Source organism: Rattus norvegicus, chromosome 19, assembly GCF_036323735.1.
Source record: "Rattus norvegicus strain BN/NHsdMcwi chromosome 19, GRCr8, whole genome shotgun sequence".
Classification (NCBI taxonomy): domain Eukaryota; kingdom Metazoa; phylum Chordata; class Mammalia; order Rodentia; family Muridae; genus Rattus; species Rattus norvegicus.
This window is the reverse complement of record NC_086037.1, coordinates 50116234-50135950: the sequence shown is the minus strand read 5'-3', so window position 1 is coordinate 50135950 and position 19717 is coordinate 50116234. Positions and strand designations below refer to the sequence as shown.

The window sequence follows — 19717 nt, the reverse complement described above, 5'->3', positions numbered from 1 at the left end:
ATGTCTCCACTTTTCATTCATCACCCAAGCTGAAGGAACATGTGCTACCTGCCTCCTCATACTGACTCATTCCATTCTTTTTCGAGAAAGAGCACCCGTCCCCCCCACACACACACAGTTAAAGGGGACTGAATCCACCTCTTCTTCAAATATAAAATCTATTTCCACTTCTTGTTCCAAACTGAAAAGAGATATTCTTCTCACTGCTTTCACCAAATGAGAGAAATGCTTTCACTTATCTTTCAAGCTAGCAATTAGACCTGTCTCCTCCCTTAACTGAAAGTGGCCCAGCTAACCAGATTATCCGAATTGATTTATACCCAACCTGCCCTAAAAATCCCTACAAAGACCGGCTGCAGCCTCGCCGGTATCAAATCTAAAGTCCCCCGCCCTCTGCTCTGAGGCGGAGCGGGAGCTAGGGTTTTCCCGCCCTCCTAGCAGTGGAACTAACGGGATCACCAGGTCTCTGAGTGGCTGGCCCAAGCACCGCCTCTGGCGGTGGTTAACCCGGAGCGCGCGCTCTCCGCTCATTCTTGGCTCCACCCCCTTCCTTAGCCCTACCTCTGTCTGGCTCCGCCCCTCGAGCGGCGGGCGTCCGGCCCGGCCCTAACAGCAAAGTTAGTCCAGTTGAAGTTGCAGCATTGCAGGGACACAGAGGCGTCCGTCCAGTGGCAGCCGGAGGCAGAGCCATGGCGGGCGAGGAAGAGCGCGGGGATGGGGACCCAGTATCAGTGGTGACTGTGAGAGTGCAGTACCTGGAAGACACCGACCCTTTCGCTTGTGCCAACTTCCCGGAACCACGCCGGGCCCCCACCTGCAGCTTGGACGGGGCTCTGCCCCTGAGTGCGCAGATCCCTGCTCTGCACCGACTCCTGGGAGCGCCTCTCAAGGTGAGGGGCGCTGCGGAGGTTTAGGCGGGCGGTGGGCAGCGCTTCTAGGAGATAGACCTTAGCGGGCCGGTACTCGCCTCCGGAAAAATCTCCGGCTGGGGTCTACGCGACTCTGCCTACAGGGGGAGACTCTCAAGTTGAGGAGCCTGTATAGAAGGAAAGTGAGGATTTGTGATTTGCTCTACCCATGTTCCCTTGAAAGTTAGGCCCTCCTGAAGAAGTGCTTGGAGGCTTCTGCCAGGGTTGCTGCAGTGGGCAGAGGGTCGGTAGCCGTTCCGGCTGGAGCGGAGTGGGGAAGTGGAGCTGGGAAGGGACAGATTTCCACCTGCTTCAGGTAAATTGGGGGCGGAGCCACAAAGAGGGGCGGGCTTAGGGAGGACTTGCAGAGTGGACTAAGGCCTGGGTGGGGTTCTTAGAATACAGTCTCCCCGGGGCTGATGAAGACTGGAGTTCCTCCCTGGATGAGAGGAGGCCCTTGGAAGCGGCTGTTGCGCTCAGGGGATGCTGCACGGGTGGAAAAGCCCTTTGAGTCACCGCCCCCATGGTCCCTTAGGCCCGCCGCTGGTGGCCTACGCCTGGAAGGGAGGGGGTGGACCAGTCTAATTTTAAACCGCTGGCTTGCCCTAGTTTGCCGACGTTCCTAGGCTGACTTTGCTCAGTTAGAGAGACTTTTTTCCATATGTCCAGCAGGACCCCCCCCCTTCCCTCCCGATGGCCTCCCCCCACCCGCCGCCAATTCCCCCCGCCCCCCTCCCCGCAGGCATCCCTTTCCGGCTTGCTTTTTCCGGGCCAGGATTCCCAGAGGCAAACACACTACCACCCCCCCAGGGTTCCTGACCTGCGGGTTAGCTTGGAGCTGTGAGGGAGAAGGGAGGGAGTTGATGGGGTGCCTCAATTGGGCGCTGGGTTGCGCAAACATGGCCCTTAGGCCCGGGGTCTCCGCTGGAATGTGCCCTAGACTGCATTCCTTGCGTTGCAGTCAGCCCTGCCTCCAAGTGCAGGCAGGAGGGGGTCGGGGAAACTTGGCGTGGGGAGTGGCCAATGTCCAGGCAGAGACCCGGCTTTAAGACCACAGCTGGAAGAATGCCGCAAACTGCCCACCTCCAGAGTTTTGGGGCAGCCTGCTCTTGTTCAGTCTGTTCAGAGAGGTCTGGAAGAAACATGCCCAATCTGAGGTCACCTGGCATTTAGTATTCGGACTACAGTGCTGAACTGCAACTGTTTAGACAGACTAGGGAGAAAGGGGTGTTGAACTGAGACCACTTATCCTCTACTAATGAAAATCCTTGAACAGAAATAAGGTGAGGGCTGAGACTGTAGCATTTTGCTTAGTACGTGCAAGGCCTTGGGTTCGATCCCCAGTGTCACAAATACATGCATATGTAAGGCTAGAGAGAAGACAATAATTCTCTCACTCTGGGACACCCCTCTTCACAGTTGAAAGCAGACCTGGGATGTTCAAAAACGAGATTCAGAACCTCTTCTTCATTTAGAAAATTCATTGCATGTTTTTGGCCTGCACAACAATGCCCCTACAGTGTGTGTGTGTTTGTGTGTGTGTGTGTGTGTGTGTGTGTGTGTGTAAGTGTAGAAATATGAATGGATATAAAACTGTCTTCCCAAGCAGGTGCTCTGTCCTCCTCACTGTTCCTTAGCTGAGGACTCTACTAAGCTCCATGAAAGACACGCTTCCCATCTTGGCTCTGTACTTCCTGGTCTGACCACCTTTAGGATCTCCTACCTGCTGCACAGAGAACTGCCCCCTCACCCCTAGGCATTGGGAAGGGCATAAAGTTACCACACTGTTTAGAGCCAGAACTTTCTGGAGTCCATAGCTTTGCCAGGAATGGTCAGATGCTCTGTGATGTGCTTGTCCCAAATATAAACTGTGACCACAGACCCAAAATAGAAGGCTGGAGGAAGAGGGACTGAGAATAGGGCAGGGGCAGGGACATCAGAGAAGGGAGGGAGGAGGAGATCAGGGCTTCTCGCAGGAAATTTCAACAGCTGGTTCCTCTCCAAGCCCTCTAAGTGGGTGCCCCAGAGTCACAGGCATGAGTTAAATCTATCTTGCCAGCCTTCTGGAAGGGAGAGACGGACTGGAAACTCAGGCACCACACGTGTAGGCTATTGAGCAAAAATCGGATGATAGGTTTTCTCTGTCCACTGCTTCCTTCTGTGTGTAGTTGTCTGGCAGAAGGAAGATCTCAATCAAGACCTCTGCCCTCTCATTCTGGATTCTGTCATCTCTGCAGACCTTGCAGCCTCCCTGGGGCTCCTATCCCACACCCAGTTGGACTCCATCCCCCCCCCCCCCCAGGGCTTCTTTTCAAGCCATTCAGAGCTTTGCCAGTCTGAGAAACTTTGCTCATTTCCTCCATGTCTAGGAGGAAGCTCCTGGCCACAGCCTCTGACTCATCTTCTGTCCTGGTTGGGGGTGGGGAAGCCTGGCAGTACCATAGGCTAGGCCTAGTGTCCCTACGGGAACTCCAGAGCCTTCTCCCAGATATGCTTGGGCTCTTTCAGCCTAAGGACTTTTCCTGCCCCTAGGAGAGAATTGACCCTTTGATGTCTTAAACCCTAATTCCAATTTACCAGCCCTATATCTCTCCTTCTGGGAAAAGCCTTAGAAGATTTTCTTGAGAGCTGAGGCTCTACTGCATCTAATATACCACTGGCATTTTCCTGGGACCCAAACAAACTTCTTTGACCTTGCTGTAGTGACTACAGAGTCCCCTCTTACTGACAGCAAGGATAGCCCTTCAGTGTCTGGTGGTTACCATCAGTTTCCTCAGCTGGCCGTGACTGAAAGAGGACAAATGTGCCAGAATGTGTCCTGACCACCACTCCTGCCTCAGTTTACCTCTCAGAGCTCTTCAAGGATCTATAGGAATAGATGCTAATCATAGGAGTCCCCAGATTGTTTTTGGTTTGGTTTTTGCAGGGCTGAAGATAAAATCCAGGGCCTCATGCAGGCACCACACAGGCTGAGCTACAGCCCCACCCACCCTATTCCCCCCACCTAGGATTTTTTTTTTCCAGGCAAGTTTCATAAACTGTCCTAAATTCTTGAGCCTATCTCAGGCTCATGAATGTTAGCTTATAGGCTCATGCCACCATGTCTATTCCCCTAAGGATTAAGAAGCCTGTGGGGAGGGGTTGGGGATTTAGCTCAGTGGTAGAGCACTTGCCTAGCAAGCGCAAGGCCCTGGGTTCGGTCCCCAGCTCCGAAAAAAAAGAAAAAAGAAAAAAAAAAAAAAAAAGAAGCCCACGGGGTTTATCTGTTGGTAAACTGAGCTCTTTAGTCCTCTGCTTCAGGAATCTCTGGAAGATAAGAAAATTGGAGCAGGAACAAGGAGCGGCTATTTCCCAGACTGCCTGTAGTCTGCATGTTCCATCAGCTCATCCTTGTAAGCTAAAGATGTTGGGTTGCAGCCTGGGAGAGAGTCCACAGCTTAGGTCCTGGAAGTGGTGGACATGCAGAAGTAGAGATGTGTGTGTAAGTGCACTTCGTGTTCTCTCACTAGAACTGGGAAGACCAGTTTGGGGTATTTGCAGAGTCCAAGAAATTTAGTAACAGTATTGCAGGCCCTGGCCCTCTATCTACTTCTCTGTCAAAGGTTTTCTGGAACACTTCCAAGACCTATGCACCTAAAATATGGGTCAGTTAACTCTGGATTCATTTGGGGCTATGTCTGTCAGTGGCAGTTAACTAACTTTTGTTTGGTTTTGGATTTTTGTTTGTTTTTTTTTTTTCAAAGATTTATTTATTTATTATATATAAGTACACTGTAGCTGTCTTCAGACACACCAGAAGAGGGCATCGGATCTCTTTACAGATGGTTGTGAGCCACCATGTGGTTGCTGGGAATTGAACTCATGACCTCTGGAAGAGCAGTCGGGTGCTCTTAACCGCTGAGCCATCTCTCCAGCCCTGTTTTTTTATTTTTGAGACAGGATCTTACTGTGGGAGGCCTAGGTGGCCCAGAACTCACAGGGATCCACCTCCAACACTCCCTCACACACACACCCTTGCTACTATTGGGCCTCATTATATATCTCTGGCTGGCATAGAACTCAATATGGATGTCACACATCAGGCTGGCTTGAACTTGTGAAGGTCCTCTGGGTGCTGCAGCTCTAGGTATGCACCACCATACCTGACTATATTTCTGAGCTTTGGATTTCTCACTTGTTAAAATGGAAAAGCACATGAAACAGGCAGCCTAAAGTGAGGCATGGTGGCTTGCATCTACAATCCCAGCATTTGGATAACTAAGTCAGAAGGCTTGCCATGAGTTTAAAGCTACAATAAGCAACCCTATCCAGAAAGGAAAAAGAGAAGAAATGGAGCAGGAGAGGTGAGAGCAGAAAAAGAAGAGAAAACTAGACATGGTAAGCCAGGCATAGTAGTATATACTATGTGTGTTATAGGCTGTGTGTGTGTGTGTGTGTGTGTGTGTGTGTGTGTGTGTGTGTGTGTGTGTATGTGTGTATGACCTATAACACCAAACCAACATTTGGGAGATGGAGGCAGGAAGATCAAGATTCAGCCTCATCTATATAGCAAGTTCTGGACCAGCCTGGGCTGTTGGTACTTTACCTTTTTACCTTTTTTTTTTTTCCCTCTTTAAAAGGCAGTCTAACAGGGTTGGAGAGATGGCTCAGCGGTTAAGAGCACTGACTGCTCTTCCAGAGGTCCTGAGTTCAATTCCCAGCAACCACATGGTAGCTCAAGACCATCTGTAATGAGGTCTGATGTCCTCTTCTGGTGTGTCTGAAGACAGCTACAGTGTACTTATATATAATAAACAAATAAAACTTTAAAAATAAAAAGGCAGTCTGTTATCTAGAATGAAGAAGCAAATAACAAAGGCAGGTTGCTTTGCCTAAGGTGCATCCATGTTAGCTCTTCCAGGAGGTCATAGGGTAGCTAGAGACTCAGATAACAGGAAAGTTTGCTACCTGGATTCTTTGGTCCAATTACAAGAGTCCTTCAGCTCGGAATTCTACCCTCTGTCTTCATTGTTCCCTGCCCTTTCTTACGATTACACTGTTAGCAAAAACAGTAGGGGGGCTAGTGATAAGGTGCCACGCCTGTACTGACGGCAGTAAAGGAGAGGTCTGGTCCTCTGTTCTACATGAGCATCTTGGCGTGCATACAACCATATTCAGACACACAGAAGTAAGTACATTTTTTTGTTTGTTTTGTAGGGATTTGTTGTGTTTGAGACAGGGTTTGTCTATGTAATAGCTCTGCTGTCCTGGTTGTAGTCCAGGCTGGTTTTGAACTCAAAGATTGACCTGCTGCTTTTGCTCCCTGAGTACAGAGATTAAAGGTATGCACCACCACTTCTGACAATAAATAATTTGTTTTCCAAACTTGTAGCAAAGGTTACTATCAAACCCTAATCTGTCACTGGACCAGAGAGGGGTGTTAGTAAAAACCTTGCCGAATAATTTTTTTTTAAGTAGGGAGTAGATAATAAAGTAAGAATATGGCTCAATGATACAGTAATTGCCTAGCATGAAAAAGGCTGTTTGATTCCCACCCCTGTAAAAAAAAATTATTTATTTATTACTAAAAACAGAGGAACCAGGTATAGTACTGCATGCCTTTAATCCCAGCACAGAGGCAGGAGGATCTCTGAATTCAAGGCCACAGTAGTCTATGAAGTGAGTTTTAGGACAGCCAGTGCTACATAGTGTAACTCTGTCTCAAAACACCAAACCAAACAACCAGACACCAAAAACCAGGCTTGAGAGGTTGCTCTGTAGTGAAGAGCCTTTACTATTCCTGCAAATTACCCAGGTACACATGGGTTTGGGTTGCCAGAGAAGCCTTAGTTGGGGTACTAAGGAGACTCATGGCCGGTGGCCAAAGTGAGGGAAGCCTAGGAAAAATGAGGGAGGGAGGGAGTACCGGAAGATGGAAGCCAGCCGTGAGGAAGACAAGAGCCAGGGTAGAGATGGAGGCCCATATTTTGTGCTGGCCTAGAGCAATGTCATCAGCCTAGAGCAATGTCATCGGAAACTAAGTCTTGCTCAAGCCTGGCCCACCCCCAGGGTGTGAGAAAAGAGTCCCAGAGGTTTGCCTCTCAGAATGGTGATCCCAGGAAAGGGCCAGAGGGTGTGAAGGATAAGCCCCATCTTGCTGACAGGAAGTCTGTCTTATCCTTGCTGGTGGCCTGATCCTGGTGCCCAACCTCCTATTTCCACTCAGGACAGATAGCTGAGAGCAGAAACCTGACTTGAAGGTACCAGTCTGAATGCAGTCTCTAGATCTTTCCCTATAATAATGGACCCTTGGCAGGATTGGATGGGTGAAATGGTTGGAGAGGCCAACCATTTGCATCTAAGACAAAAGCTTAAACCTGTTTAGCTGAGAACGCTGGAGTGGTGGCCACTTAGCCTTCAGGGCTGGGGCCTTGCTCCAAATCTCCTGGAGGGAGAGGACCATTCTCAGCTTACTTATCGTGGTGCATGGTACATGGAGGAAGGAAGAACTAGATGGTGGGCCCAGCATCCAGATCTGCTACTTTGGCCTGTGCTTAGCCATTCCTAGCAACACACTTGGGTATGCAAGTTGTCAGATACTTAGAGCAGTTTGGTACCTCCTCTTAGAACTCATGGAAGTTGTGAGTCCCCATTTATTAGTGAGTTTTTCCTGAGTCAAGGCTGACTTGTCTCCCTGGCTGGGCTGGAAGGAAAGGTCAGCAGAGATGTTTCCTGCTGTGTCCTGCAGACCTAAAACCAGTTTCTGGCTCATGGATGCTCCATGGGATGAGTTAGTCTGTGAGATTTGGAGGCAATCCTTGGGAGAGGTAATATTTAAAGTCCTTAGAGCCTCTAGTTTGACCAGTACTGGGGCCATGTCACTGGGCTTGAATGGGATGGGTTTGGGGGCAGGCTGATGAGTCTGTGTAGGAAGAGAGATGAGAAGGAATGTGAGGCTGCTCTCAATTGAGCTGACCCTGACAAGATAACCTAGCCCTGGAACCTTGCAGCCTCCTCTCAGACCTGTGCCCTAGTAGACCCAGGACATGACGCTGCTCCCTGGAAGGAAAGAGAGGTCAGGCCTGCCCAAGGCGCCCAAGGCAGGGCAGGCAGCCAGGCAGGAAGTGGGACAGAGAACAGGCTGGAGTGTTTGTCCTGTGTCCCATGTCCCAGGCAAGGGGGTGGGGTAAGGGTGGGTCACTAAGGGCCCCACAGGCTAAACTGTCAGGAAGGAGCAAGATCAGGCTCTGAGGCAAGAGCAAGGGTGCTAACCAGAGGCAGAAGGGATAGGAACTGGATTCTCCTGCACCCACCTGCCTCCACCACCCAGGGACCAAGATCAGTTGAAAGCCCTTGGGTGAGGTTCAAAGCAGGGCAGTGCTGAGCAGATTGCAGGAAAAAAGTTAGAGGTGACTTGTGCAGCACCAGAAGATCCCCCTTTCTCCTCAGAGGCATTCTCACCCTTACATCGCACCTCAACAACAGTTGTGGGCGGGCACACAGATTTTGATTAGCTCTGCATATCAGCACTGCTAATGGAAGTGTCAGGGAGAGGCACAAGGTATTTGGAAGTTACCTCATTCAGGCTTCTCTCTAAACGTTTTCTTTTTCTTTTTTTTTTTTTTTTTGGTTCTTTTTTTTTTTCCGGAGCTGGGGACCAAACCCAGGGCCTTGCACTTCCTAGGCAAGCGCTCTACCACTGAGCCAAATCCCCAACCCCTCTAAACGTTTTTCTTAAAGATTTATTTATTTAATTTATGTATACAAGTACACACCAGATCCCATAGATGGTTGTGAGCCACCATGTGGTTGCTGGGAATTGAACTCAGGACCTTTGGAAGAGCAGTCGGTGCTCTTAACCGCTGAGCCATCTCTCCAGCCCCCTAAACGTTTTTCTTAAAAAAAAAAAAAAAAAGATTTTTTTTTTTTTTTGTCAGGCAGTGGTGACACACACCTTTAACCGCAGCACTTGGGAGGCAGAGGCAGGCAGATCTCTGTGAGTTTGAGGTCAGCTTGGTCTACAGAGTGAGTTTCAACCAAGAGTACACAGAGAAACTTCTTGATTAAAAAAAAAAATGGGGTTGGGGATTTGGCTCAGTGGTAGAGCGCTTGCCTAGGAAGCGCAAGGTCCTGGGTTCAATTCCCAGCCCCGGAAAAAAAAAAAAATTAAGGGGTTGGGGATTTGGCTCAGTGGTAGAGCGCTTGCCTAGCAACCGCAAGGCCCTGGGTTCAGTCCCCAGCTCTGAAAAAAAGAAAAAAAAATTAATTTGAATGAGTTTGCCTTCATGTATGTCCGTGTACCACCTATGGGCCTAGTACCTACTGAGGCCAGGTGTCTGATCCCCTGGAGCTGGAGTTACAAATTATTATAAGCTCTCATGGGGGTGCTGGGAACTAAACCCAGGTCCTCTGGTAGAGCAGCCAGTGCTCTTAATTGCTGAACCATCTCTCTAGCACTTAAAATCACTTTTTAAAATGCCCAATAATGAGCCAGGATTGCCGGAGTGAAACATGAGAAATACACCTATGATGGAGCCAGTGTCTTCCCATGTAGAGTCTGATGGTGTCCAACTCAAGTTCACCCAGAATGGATGTGTAACTGTAGCTTTGGGGAAAGGACAAAAAGCCCAAGACCTGGAGGGATGAGGTAGTCTGGGTCGGCTCTGCTCAGTGTCTTTATTTTAGTGGCAGAAACTCCCAGCTGGTTTGCACCTCTTTGAACCCTTAACACTTTCTCTCTGAGCTTGAATGCTTTTGTGGCTGACGCTTATCACCTCATGAGGCTGTGAACTTCCTTGAAGGCAGCAACTTCCTGCTCTCCTCCTTCTTGTCCCTTCCCTATTTGTGTTTGTTAGTGCAAAATAAAAAGCAAAAACCAACCAATCAACCAAAACGATACCTTCCAGGGCTGTATGTAATTCAGTAGTTTAACATGTGGGAAGTCTGGGTTTGATTCCTAATAGCTCAAAAACAAAACAGACGGCAAAAGTCTGAGCTGCAGCACTAGCCCTAATAGCTCTATTCCTGTTTCCAGCTGGAGGACTGTGCGTTGCAAGTGTCGCCCTCTGGATACTACCTGGACCCGGAGCTGTCCCTAGAAGAACAGCGGGAGATGCTGGAGGGCTTCTATGAAGAGATCAGGTCAGAGGTGAAAGGAAGGCCAGGGAACCCTTCCCATTTGAGGAGGTCTGGCCCAAGCCAGGGTCCACCTCGGGTATCAGCAGCTGAGATACTCGGTCTGTAGCCTGGATTGTAGGCCAATACAGAGAACAATGCTGGGGGCCTGTACCCGCTATTATCTAAAAGTGGGGGTACACTCATACCTCAGTACCTGTGTTTATAAAAACTCTCCCATTCGGCTAACACTTGGACTCCAGATTAGTAGTTGGGAGGGAAGGAGGGCCAGGGTTCACATGTAGATGTCTTTAGATGTCTCTGCTTTGAGGGTGGGGGACTCTGAGAAATCAGTTGGGAGCCACTAACAGCAGCTACTTGCTTTTAGCAAAGGGCGGAAGCCCACATTGATCCTGCGGACCCAGCTCTCTGTGAGGGTCAATGCTATCTTGGGTAAGTGTGTGGTATCTCCTGCCATCTTGTTCCCTTCTTTTCTTACGTAGGCCAGTTGGTGTAGCTTCTTCCCGGCCTGTGCTGGGCTATGGATTGGGTGGATTAGAGATCTGGTGTGTCTTCCTCTCTCCCTTTCCCGTCCTTTTCTTCTGGGTCAAGATTGATGCCACAGCTGGACTGCAGTCATGGTGACAGAGGATTGTGTCCAGAGTCAGAATAGAGAGCAGGCTTGACACTGCTAGAGGCTTTGGTTATGCTAGTGGAAGAAGACACCGTCTGTGCTCCCTTGAATTGTTTATGACCACTTACCCCTTACAGAAAAGCTGTATGGCTCCAGTGGCCCCGAGCTCCGCCGATCCCTCTTTTCATTAAAGCAGATATTCCAGGTAAGATCCAGAGGTAGGTGAGGGTTGGTGCCCAGCCCAGTCCCCCTTAACCTTCCCATGGTGCCTCTAGGAAGACAAGGACCTGGTGCCTGAATTTGTACACTCAGAGGGGTTGAGTTGCCTGATCCGCGTGGGTGCTGCTGCTGACCACAACTATCAGAGCTACATCCTTCGAGGTCAGCTCCATACTTCGCCCTTGGTCTTTGTCCCCATGCCCCCTTCCCCACTGACCTCTTCCCGTTCCTGTGTCTCTAGCCCTGGGCCAGCTGATGCTTTTTGTGGATGGGATGCTAGGGGTGGTGGCGCACAGTGAGACCGTGCAATGGCTGTATACACTGTGTGCAAGCCTGGTAAGTGGCTTTACCCAAACATATGTGTCCCCTTTGCTTCCTTCTGAGCCTCAGTTTCCTCTTCTGCAAAGTGTTTGGAGTGTTTGGAGTAAGCTGAGGTCCCTAGAAAACTAAAGCAAGCCCAGGCCCAGAACCAGGGTCTTTCTATGTTGACCCTTCTCTTCAGATCCAGCCCCAGGAGCCCTTCCCCCTCCTCCAGGAGCTAACAGTCTGGTCCAAGCCCCACTTATATGGATTGACTTCTCCCCCAGTCCCGCTTGGTGGTAAAGACAGCCCTGAAGCTGCTGCTGGTGTTTGTGGAGTATTCTGAGAACAATGCACCGCTCTTCATCCAGGCAGTCAACGCTGTAGCCAGCAACACCGGTCAGAGCCTCTCTTTCCCTTTCTCCACCACTCAGCCCTCTCTCCTACTGCTCCCACCCCTGTGATTACTTCCCTTTCTGTGGGGCAGGTACTCTTCCCTGGGCCAACTTGGTGTCCATCCTGGAGGAGAAGAATGGAGTTGATCCAGAGCTGTTGGTGTACACGGTCACTCTCATTAACAAGGTGTGCAACTGAGACTTGGTGCCAATTGTGGACCCCTGGCCCACCGTCCCCACACATCTACCTCAGCCTTGGCTTCCTGTGTCCACCTTCCAGACACTGGCGGCGCTCCCAGACCAGGACTCCTTCTATGATGTGACAGATGCTTTTGAGCAGCAGGGCATGGAAGCGCTGGTCCAACGTCTCTTGGGCACTGCTGGCACTGATGTTGACCTGCGAACACAGCTAACGCTCTATGAGGTGTGCCAGGGGGAAGGGTGCAGTTCCCAAGTACCTATTCCATTTACTGGGCCTCAACTGCTTGCTCACATCCCGACCACCTCCATTAGAGCGCCCTTCGGTTAGAGGATGGAGATATGGAAGAGGCTGCAGCTGCTGCAGCTGCAGGTGGCCGACGAGAGCGACGGAAGCCATCCTCAGAGGAGGGCAAAAGGAGCCGAAGATCACTAGAAGGTGGAGGCTGTCCTGTGCGTACCCCAGAACCTGGGTAAGTAAATGCCTGGGTCAATGAAGGGGTAAATCTGCCAGGCGTGAAGCTGTCTGTTAACAGGCCCTGCCTCTAGCCCAACAGGCTCTGCCTCTCCAGTAGGCTCCGCCTCCTTCACTGACTCCACCTCGCCTACAAGTTCGGCCTTCAGCCCTACTGGCCCAGCCTCTGGTCTTCATACCTCAGTGAACCTCTTTCCTACCATTTCTGTGGGGCCCTCAGTGGACACTTCCTGTGAGAGAAGTGTCTACAAGTAAGTAGGGAGGTCGAGCCCCACCCCCCAAGTCCTGTCTCCCACTGTCCCTCCACTTTGTGCGCCTCCACAGGCTCTCAGCCTCCTCTGCCCAAACGCTGTGCTTTCTCTTTCTTTTCAGACTTCACCAAACTGCTCCCATTTGGTAAGTGACTGCTGGAGGGTGAGGATTGGCCTGGATGGGGCCTCCTCCTCCCGTGGCTTCTCTTTATTTCTTTCCAGTGTTCTACTCACCTGCCTTGGCCTCTTGTCATGTCTCCCTCTTCACTTTCTATTCTTCTGTTTCTGTCCCTCCTTTTGTGTGCCGGTTTTGTTACCACTGCACCCTGTCCAGCTTCCTGTCCGTTTATCCCATGCCCTGCCACCCCTAGGCCTCTCTCCTTACCACTGTGGATGGGAAGGCACTGCCCAGCTCTGTAGGGGTGCAACAAGTGGGCCTTGGACTGGAGTTGGCACCATAGTTACCATGTCTTCCTCTCATCCCCCTACCCAGCTCCCCTGAGAGTCTACCTGTCCCCCAGTCCCTTACTGGGCAGGCCAGGCTAGAGTAAGTACAGAGGCCAATCTGTCAGGCTTGCCGTGTGCTCAGGGCTTCAGCATCGCTTACCCAGCAGCACTTCATGTAGCCACCCTAGGAGGATTCTCAGGAATTCTTCCTTCCAGACTTACGCTTCCTCAGTAGCCCAGAGACTTAACCACTGGGCAGTTTACTGGATCATAGTGGTCCCTAAGCTTCAATAGTGATACCTGAGTAGCTTAGGCTAGAGATGTGGATGTGGACAGACTGAGTGTGGATGAATTTGGAGAGGTATTTAAAGTGAGGTGGGGTGGTGGTGGTACGAGTCAGGAAGTAAACTAATGGGGGCACATGCCTTGTAATTCCAGCACTTGGTGGGTGGGGCAGAGCCAGGATCAGGAGTTCAAGGTCATTTTCAGCTACATAGTGAGTTTGGGTTAGTCTGGCTTATGTGAGACTTTGTCTCAAAAAAAAGAGATTGAGGAGAAGAGAGGAAGGGAAGACAGTAATAGATCATATTCATATTTCAGCACAAACAGAGTGCACATTGTTAACAGACCCTCTTCTTGATTGTAACTCTCAAAAGCAGACAGACATGTAAGAAGTCTGTTGTGCCTGTTGGGACAGCTATCTTCCTCCCTTGTCTAAGTGTCTAGAATCGGGAGAATGAACATAGAGTCCGGCAAGGTTTCAAGTTAGATGTCAAGTAGAACTTCTGTACACCAAGAACACCAAGTTAGTTGTAACTCCTGGGATGTGGGGCCAGGCCTTGGTGGGTTAGCAGAGGTAGCCCTACTGCATGAACTGTTCCCCGGGCCTGTGTGTGCTTGCACCTGAGGGCAGTGCCCAGTGGCTCAGCAAGGCATGTGTACCACCCTGGGCTGGATTTGGCTCGGACACCATCACTGACATGCACCTCTCTTCAGAGCCCGGTTTCTGGAGAATGTGGCAGCAGCAGAGACAGAGAAGCAGGCTGCTCTGGCCCAAGGCCGAGCAGAGACGCTGGCAGGGGCAACAGTGGATGAGACAGATGAGTCATCAGGTGAGTAAACGCTCAGGCAGAATCCTACTGATAAACAAACCAACCCTGGGGACCGGAGAGAGGGCTGTCTCAGTCAGCAGCTGAGAGAGCTTGTTCTCTCGAAGAGGATCTGCATTAAATTCCTAGCAATTGTGTGGTAGTTCACAACTGTCTACTAAGTTTTGGGAAGTCCTATGCTGCTTTCTTAATGATTGTTTTTGTTTTTCAACATTGGGTTTCTCTGTGCTGCTGTGGCTGTCCTGGTACTCACTCTGTAGACCAGGCTGACCTCAAACTCGGAGATCTGCCCTCAGCCCCCCAAGGGCAGGGATTAAAGGTGTTTATAAACACCCCCAATTATATCATTTTCTCTTTCTCTTTTTTCCCTTTTTAAAAAAGATTTATTTATATATAAGTACACTGTAGCTGTCTTCAGACACCAGAAGAGAGCATCAAATCTCATCACAGATGGTTGTGAGCCACCATGTGGTTGCTGGGAATTGAACTCAGGACCTCTGTAAGAGCAGTCAGTGCTCTTAACCACTGAGCCATCTCTCCAGCCTCTTTTCTCCTTTCGGTCTCTCCCATGTTTCCCTTATCTGGCCTTTTCAAACTCATAGCCCCACCACCATTTTTTTTTTTAATTTTATAGCTTATTACTACCTCTGCAGGTACTAGGCATGTACCAACCAGTTCACAGACACACACATAGGCAAAACACTCATATACTTAAAATTTTTTGTGTTTTGAGACAGGATTTCTCTGTATAGCCTTTGCTGTCCTAGAACTTGCTCTATGGACTAGGCTAGCCTCAAACTCATAGAGATCTGCCTGCCCCCCAAGTGCTAGGACTGAAGGTTTGTGCCACCACTGCCTGGCATATAAAATGTTTTTTAAGAGATACTAAAAAGCAAACCACCAAACCCCCTTTATGTATCCATGGACAAGGGGGCCTTTGAGCTCTGAAACTGGAGTTATAGCACCCAGTGTTAGTGCTGGGAACTGAACTCAGGGTCTTAACTGCTGAGCTATCCACGTCTCCAGCATTTCCAAACTGCCACTGTCATGTTGCTTTATTGCCCCATAGAGGGCATGTGGCTGATAGTTACTTAACCTTTTCCTAGGCACCAGGGAACTGTGGGACTCTTCAGAGCCAGCCTCTGCACCCAGACCACCTCAGAGCCCTGTTTCCCCAATCGTGCTGCGGACCCAGAGAAGTCTTGAGCCTGAGCCCAAGGAGCCAGTGTCACCACGAAGCCCTAAGACTGAGCCTGTCCAGGAGCTTCCTACTCACGTACCCAAGCTCTGCATTGGAGACTTGGACTTCTCAGATCTAGGGGAGGATGAAGACCAGGACACATTGAATGTGGAATCTGTGGAGGCTGGAAAAGCATCCCTGGTCCTGTCACTTCCACCGTCTTCATTCTCTGGGGGTCCCCCTCCTCCCCCCCCACCTCCCCCACCCATCATAGTCTCCTGTCCACCACCTCCACCCCCACCTCCCCCACCCATCATGGGCTCCTGCCTACCACCTCCACCCCTGGCTGCTCCTTTTCCCCACTCAGCCCTTGACGGCCCAAGGCACCCCACCAAAAGGAAGACTGTAAAACTTTTCTGGCGGGAACTAAAGCCGACTGGGAGCCCTGGGTGTTCTAGAAGCCGCTTTGGGCCTTGTCCTACCTTGTGGGCCTCTCTGGAACCTGTCTCGGTGGACACAGCCCGGCTGGAACACCTATTTGAGTCCCGAGCCAAGGATGTGCTACCCACCAAGGTAGATGGGCTTGGTGGGCAGGAATTGGGAGTTCAGGGGGCCGAGTTATTGGAGCTAATGCCTCATTCCCCACATGGGGAAATGGCAAGGAAAGGAAACTCATTTAAGGCTCTCTATGAATGAGCAGAACCCTCATTGGAAATAGTCCATTCCCAGGCCTTACATCAATGATCCCCAGTCATAGGCTCATTAGGCCATTCAGAGAACTTTAGGGTTCATTAGGCCATTCAGAGAACTTTAGAGCACCCTGTTTTTCTTTCCCAAAACAAGGTTTGTGTGGCCTTGGTTGTCTGGAACTTGCTCTTTAGACCAGGCTGGCTGGCCTTAGACTCACAGATACCCTCCTGTGTGCCTGGATTAAAGCTGCCATGCAGGCTTAAAATGCTATCCCAGCTCGTTCCTCCCTTTTTAAAGATTCAGTTATTTATGTATCAGACACACCAGAAGAGGGCATCGGATCCCATTCCAGATGGTTTATCTACCATGTAGTTGCTGGGATTTGAACTTAGGACCTCTGGAAGAGCAGTCAGTACTCTTAACTGCTGAACCATCTCTCTAGCCCCTCTTCCTCTTCTTAAACTGCCATTCTCCTAACCTTGCAGAAAGCTGGTGAGGGCCGCCGGACAATGACCATAGTTCTGGACCCCAAGCGCAGCAATGCCATCAACATTGGCCTAACCACTCTGCCACCTGTGCATGTCATCAAGGCTGCTCTGCTCAACTTTGATGAATTTGCTGTCAGCAAGGATGGTATTGAGGTGAGACTACCCTAAGGATAAGAGGAGGGAAATGCTAGATCTTTCCTTTGGTCAATAGAACTTCCAGTCCTTCTAGTGGTGGGGATAGGCCTGCCATTTCTGTAGAGCACTCTTCCAAACCTGGAGCTCCCCTAGAAGGCCTAGGGAGGGGTAAGAGACAATGTCTTAGGCCTCAGGTCAGTACTGAAGGCCTCTGTGGGGTGGTGGCTGCATCTTCAGAAACTGCTGACCATGATGCCCACGGAGGAAGAGCGACAGAAGATTGAGGAAGCCCAGCTGGCCAACCCTGATGTGCCCCTCGGCCCAGCTGAGAATTTCCTGATGACTCTTGCTTCCATTGGAGGCCTGGCCGCGCGCCTGCAACTCTGGGCTTTCAAGCTGGACTATGAAAGCATGGAGCGGGTACCTGGGTCCTGGAGCGGGATAGGGTGGTACAAACAGTTGAGTAATGACCATGTAGCCTGAAGCCTCCTTGTTCCTCACACCAGGAAATTGCAGAGCCACTGTTTGATCTGAAAGTGGGCATGGAACAGTTGGTGCACAATGCCACCTTCCGTTGCATTCTGGCTACCCTTTTGGCTGTGGGCAACTTCCTCAATGGCTCCCAGGTAAGTGAAAACACTCGGGGACTGGAGGTCCAGGCCCTGGAACCAGCTAGGACCAGAGACTGAGACAGGGTCCTTTCAGAGCAGTGGCTTTGAGCTGAGCTACCTGGAGAAGGTGTCAGAAGTAAAGGACACAGTGCGCCGGCAGTCACTGCTGTATCATCTCTGTTCCCTGGTGCTCCAGACCCGACCTGATTCCTCTGACCTCTACTCAGAAATTCCTGCCCTCACCCGCTGTGCCAAGGTTAGTACCAGGCAGATTCCACTAAGATTGGCTGAAATATAACTGTGTACTACTTCTTTTTTTTTCCTTAAGACTTATTTATATATTATGGTAAGCATACAAGAAGAGGGCACCAGATCTCATTATAGATGGTTGTGAGCCACCACATGGTTGCTGGGATTTGAACTCAGGACCTCTGGAAGAGCACTCAGTGCTCTTAACCGCTGAGCCACCTCTCCAGCCCCCAGTGTACTACTTCTTGGGGTGACTTCTTCTCCTCCTCCTAATTGGGCTTCTGCGCCAGGGATTACTACTGAAGCTATGGGTATGTGAGCTATATCCTCTGCCAATGGATTTTAATGGCTTAACCACAGCCATTCCAGTTCTTTGGGCCTATTTAGTTGCTACTTCCTCCAAGTAATCTTTTCTGGTTTTGCTTGGAGCAATGGACTAGTATGCCTTGTGTATTAACTATACATTTGTTTGTTGATGCAGGGACCTAAATCCAGGGTCTTATGTAATGAAAGCAAACATTCTATACCACTGAGCTGCATCCCTACCCACCTTTTACTTTCTGAGACAGGGTCTAAGTTGCCCAGGCATACACTGAACAAACACTGTTGCCCAAACTATCCAGCCTGGACCTAGGGGCACAGCTGAGAAATGGCCTCTCCAAAGCTTACAGACCAGGCATGGCAGTGCTAACATGTGGCACTCAAGCCTCAAGTGGTGACTTACATATATAGGGAGGCTGTGTACCCTCTTGCTTTTTAGGTGGACTTTGAGCAGCTGACTGAGAACCTAGGGCAGCTGGAGTGCCGGAGCCAGGCTGCTGAGGACAGCCTCCGGAGCTTGGCAAAGCATGAGCTATCCCCAGCTCTGCGTGCCCGCCTTACCCACTTCCTGGCCCAATGTACCCGCCGAGTAGCCATGCTAAGAGTAGTACACCGTCGAGTCTGCAACAGGTGGGGCCAGGAGCCAGAGTGAGGTAGGATTGCCACCACCATCCCTTGAACACCAAGAAGACTCACTATCCAATCCCCTACTCCTTCCAACCTGCCTAGGTTCCACGCCTTCCTTCTCTACTTGGGCTACACCGCACAGGCAGCAAGGGAAGTACGCATCATGCAGTTCTGTCACACGCTCAGAGAGTTTGCACTTGAGTATCGGACTTGTCGGGAGCGGGTACTGCAGCAGCAGCAGAAACGGGCTACATACCGCGAACGCAACAAGACCCGGGGTCGCATGATTACTGAGGTGAGTGCCCACCCCTTACAGGTCTTTCCTGCCACTTCATAGTTCCTTTTCCTTGCTCCTAACCACCCTTTTTTCCCTGTTTAGACAGAGAAGTTCTCGGGTGTGGCTGGGGAGGTCCCCAGTAACCTGTCTGTCCCAGTGGCTGTGGGCAGCGGGCCAGGTCGGGGTGATGCTGACAATCATGCCAGTATGAAGAGTTTGCTTACCAGCAGGCCAGAAGACGCCACACACAGCCGACGTAGCAGAGGTAGGGCTCATAGCTGCTGCTAGGGGAATGTGTTCTAAAGCCACTTTTGCCTAATTTCTCTGTCTCCCCTAGGTATGGTCCAGAGTAGTTCCCCCGTCACACACACAACAGTAGGGCCCTTCACTGCATCCCCTGAGGAGACTGCAGCCTCTGGTTTACCTAGTGACACATCAGATGAGATAATGGACCTGCTGGTGCAGTCAGTCACCAAGAGCAGTCCTAGAGCCTTGGCTGCTCGGGAGAGGAAGCGCTCTCGTGGCAACCGGAAGTCCTGTGAGCATCCCCTTATAAACCCACTGAATGCTCCCTTATCTTCTCCAACACCCCCTACCCCGCCCTCTGTAACCCTGCTCTGTCCCTACAGTGAGGCGGACATTGAAGAGTGGACTTGGAGATGACCTGGTGCAGGCACTGGGACTAAGCAAAGCTCCTGGCCTAGAGGTGTAAGGGTGCTGCCACACCTGGAGCTGAGCAGAGAGGGCGCAGAGCACAAACCTGGTTTCAGAAGCTTGCACCCAGAAACCAGCATTGTGAACAGTATTAGGGGTGTGTGTGTGTGTGTGTGTGTGTGTGTGTGTGTGTGTGTGTGTGTACACATACATGTATTTCGCATATGTGAGTTCCCTATTCGGAACAAAATAAAGTTTACCTAGCTAATCCAAAAGCCTTTTTCTTTTAAGATCTCTGCCTAGGGGGTTGGGGATTTAGCTCAGTGGTAGAGCACTTGCCTAGCAAGTGCAAGGCCCTGGGTTCGGTTCCCAGCTCCGAAAAAAAGGAAAAAAAAAAGATCTCTGCCTAGCTGAGCCAAGAAAGGAGTATCATGGGACTAAACTCCTTCCTACTTT

The 19717-nt window shown here is 50.5% G+C and overlaps 1 protein-coding gene across 4 annotated transcripts; it reads left to right on the top strand.

The window, feature by feature from the left end:
* Window positions 1-82: 82 nt before the first annotated feature.
* Fhod1 (formin homology 2 domain containing 1) lies at window positions 83-19536 on the top strand. 4 transcript variants are annotated; one of them, XM_008772483.4, is made up of 24 exons: window positions 83-890; window positions 9922-10028; window positions 10390-10454; window positions 10773-10840; window positions 10911-11016; window positions 11096-11190; window positions 11442-11553; window positions 11642-11736; window positions 11830-11973; window positions 12063-12220; window positions 12297-12473; window positions 12595-12618; window positions 12967-13020; window positions 13917-14032; window positions 15136-15782; window positions 16385-16540; window positions 16760-16942; window positions 17029-17148; window positions 17228-17389; window positions 18143-18333; window positions 18433-18625; window positions 18710-18872; window positions 18945-19145; window positions 19237-19536. In XM_008772483.4, exons 1-24 carry the CDS (start codon window positions 690-692, stop codon window positions 19317-19319), a joined length of 3621 nt encoding a protein of 1206 aa, XP_008770705.1. In that variant the 5' UTR covers window positions 83-689; the 3' UTR covers window positions 19320-19536. The 4 variants fall into 4 exon arrangements, with proteins under 4 accessions (XP_008770705.1, XP_038953537.1, NP_001382058.1 ...); XM_039097608.2 differs by lacking the exon at window positions 83-890 and adding an exon at window positions 1085-1224; NM_001395129.1 differs by lacking the exons at window positions 12595-12618; window positions 12967-13020 and having other exon boundaries at window positions 621-890.
* Window positions 19537-19717: the final 181 nt, after the last annotated feature.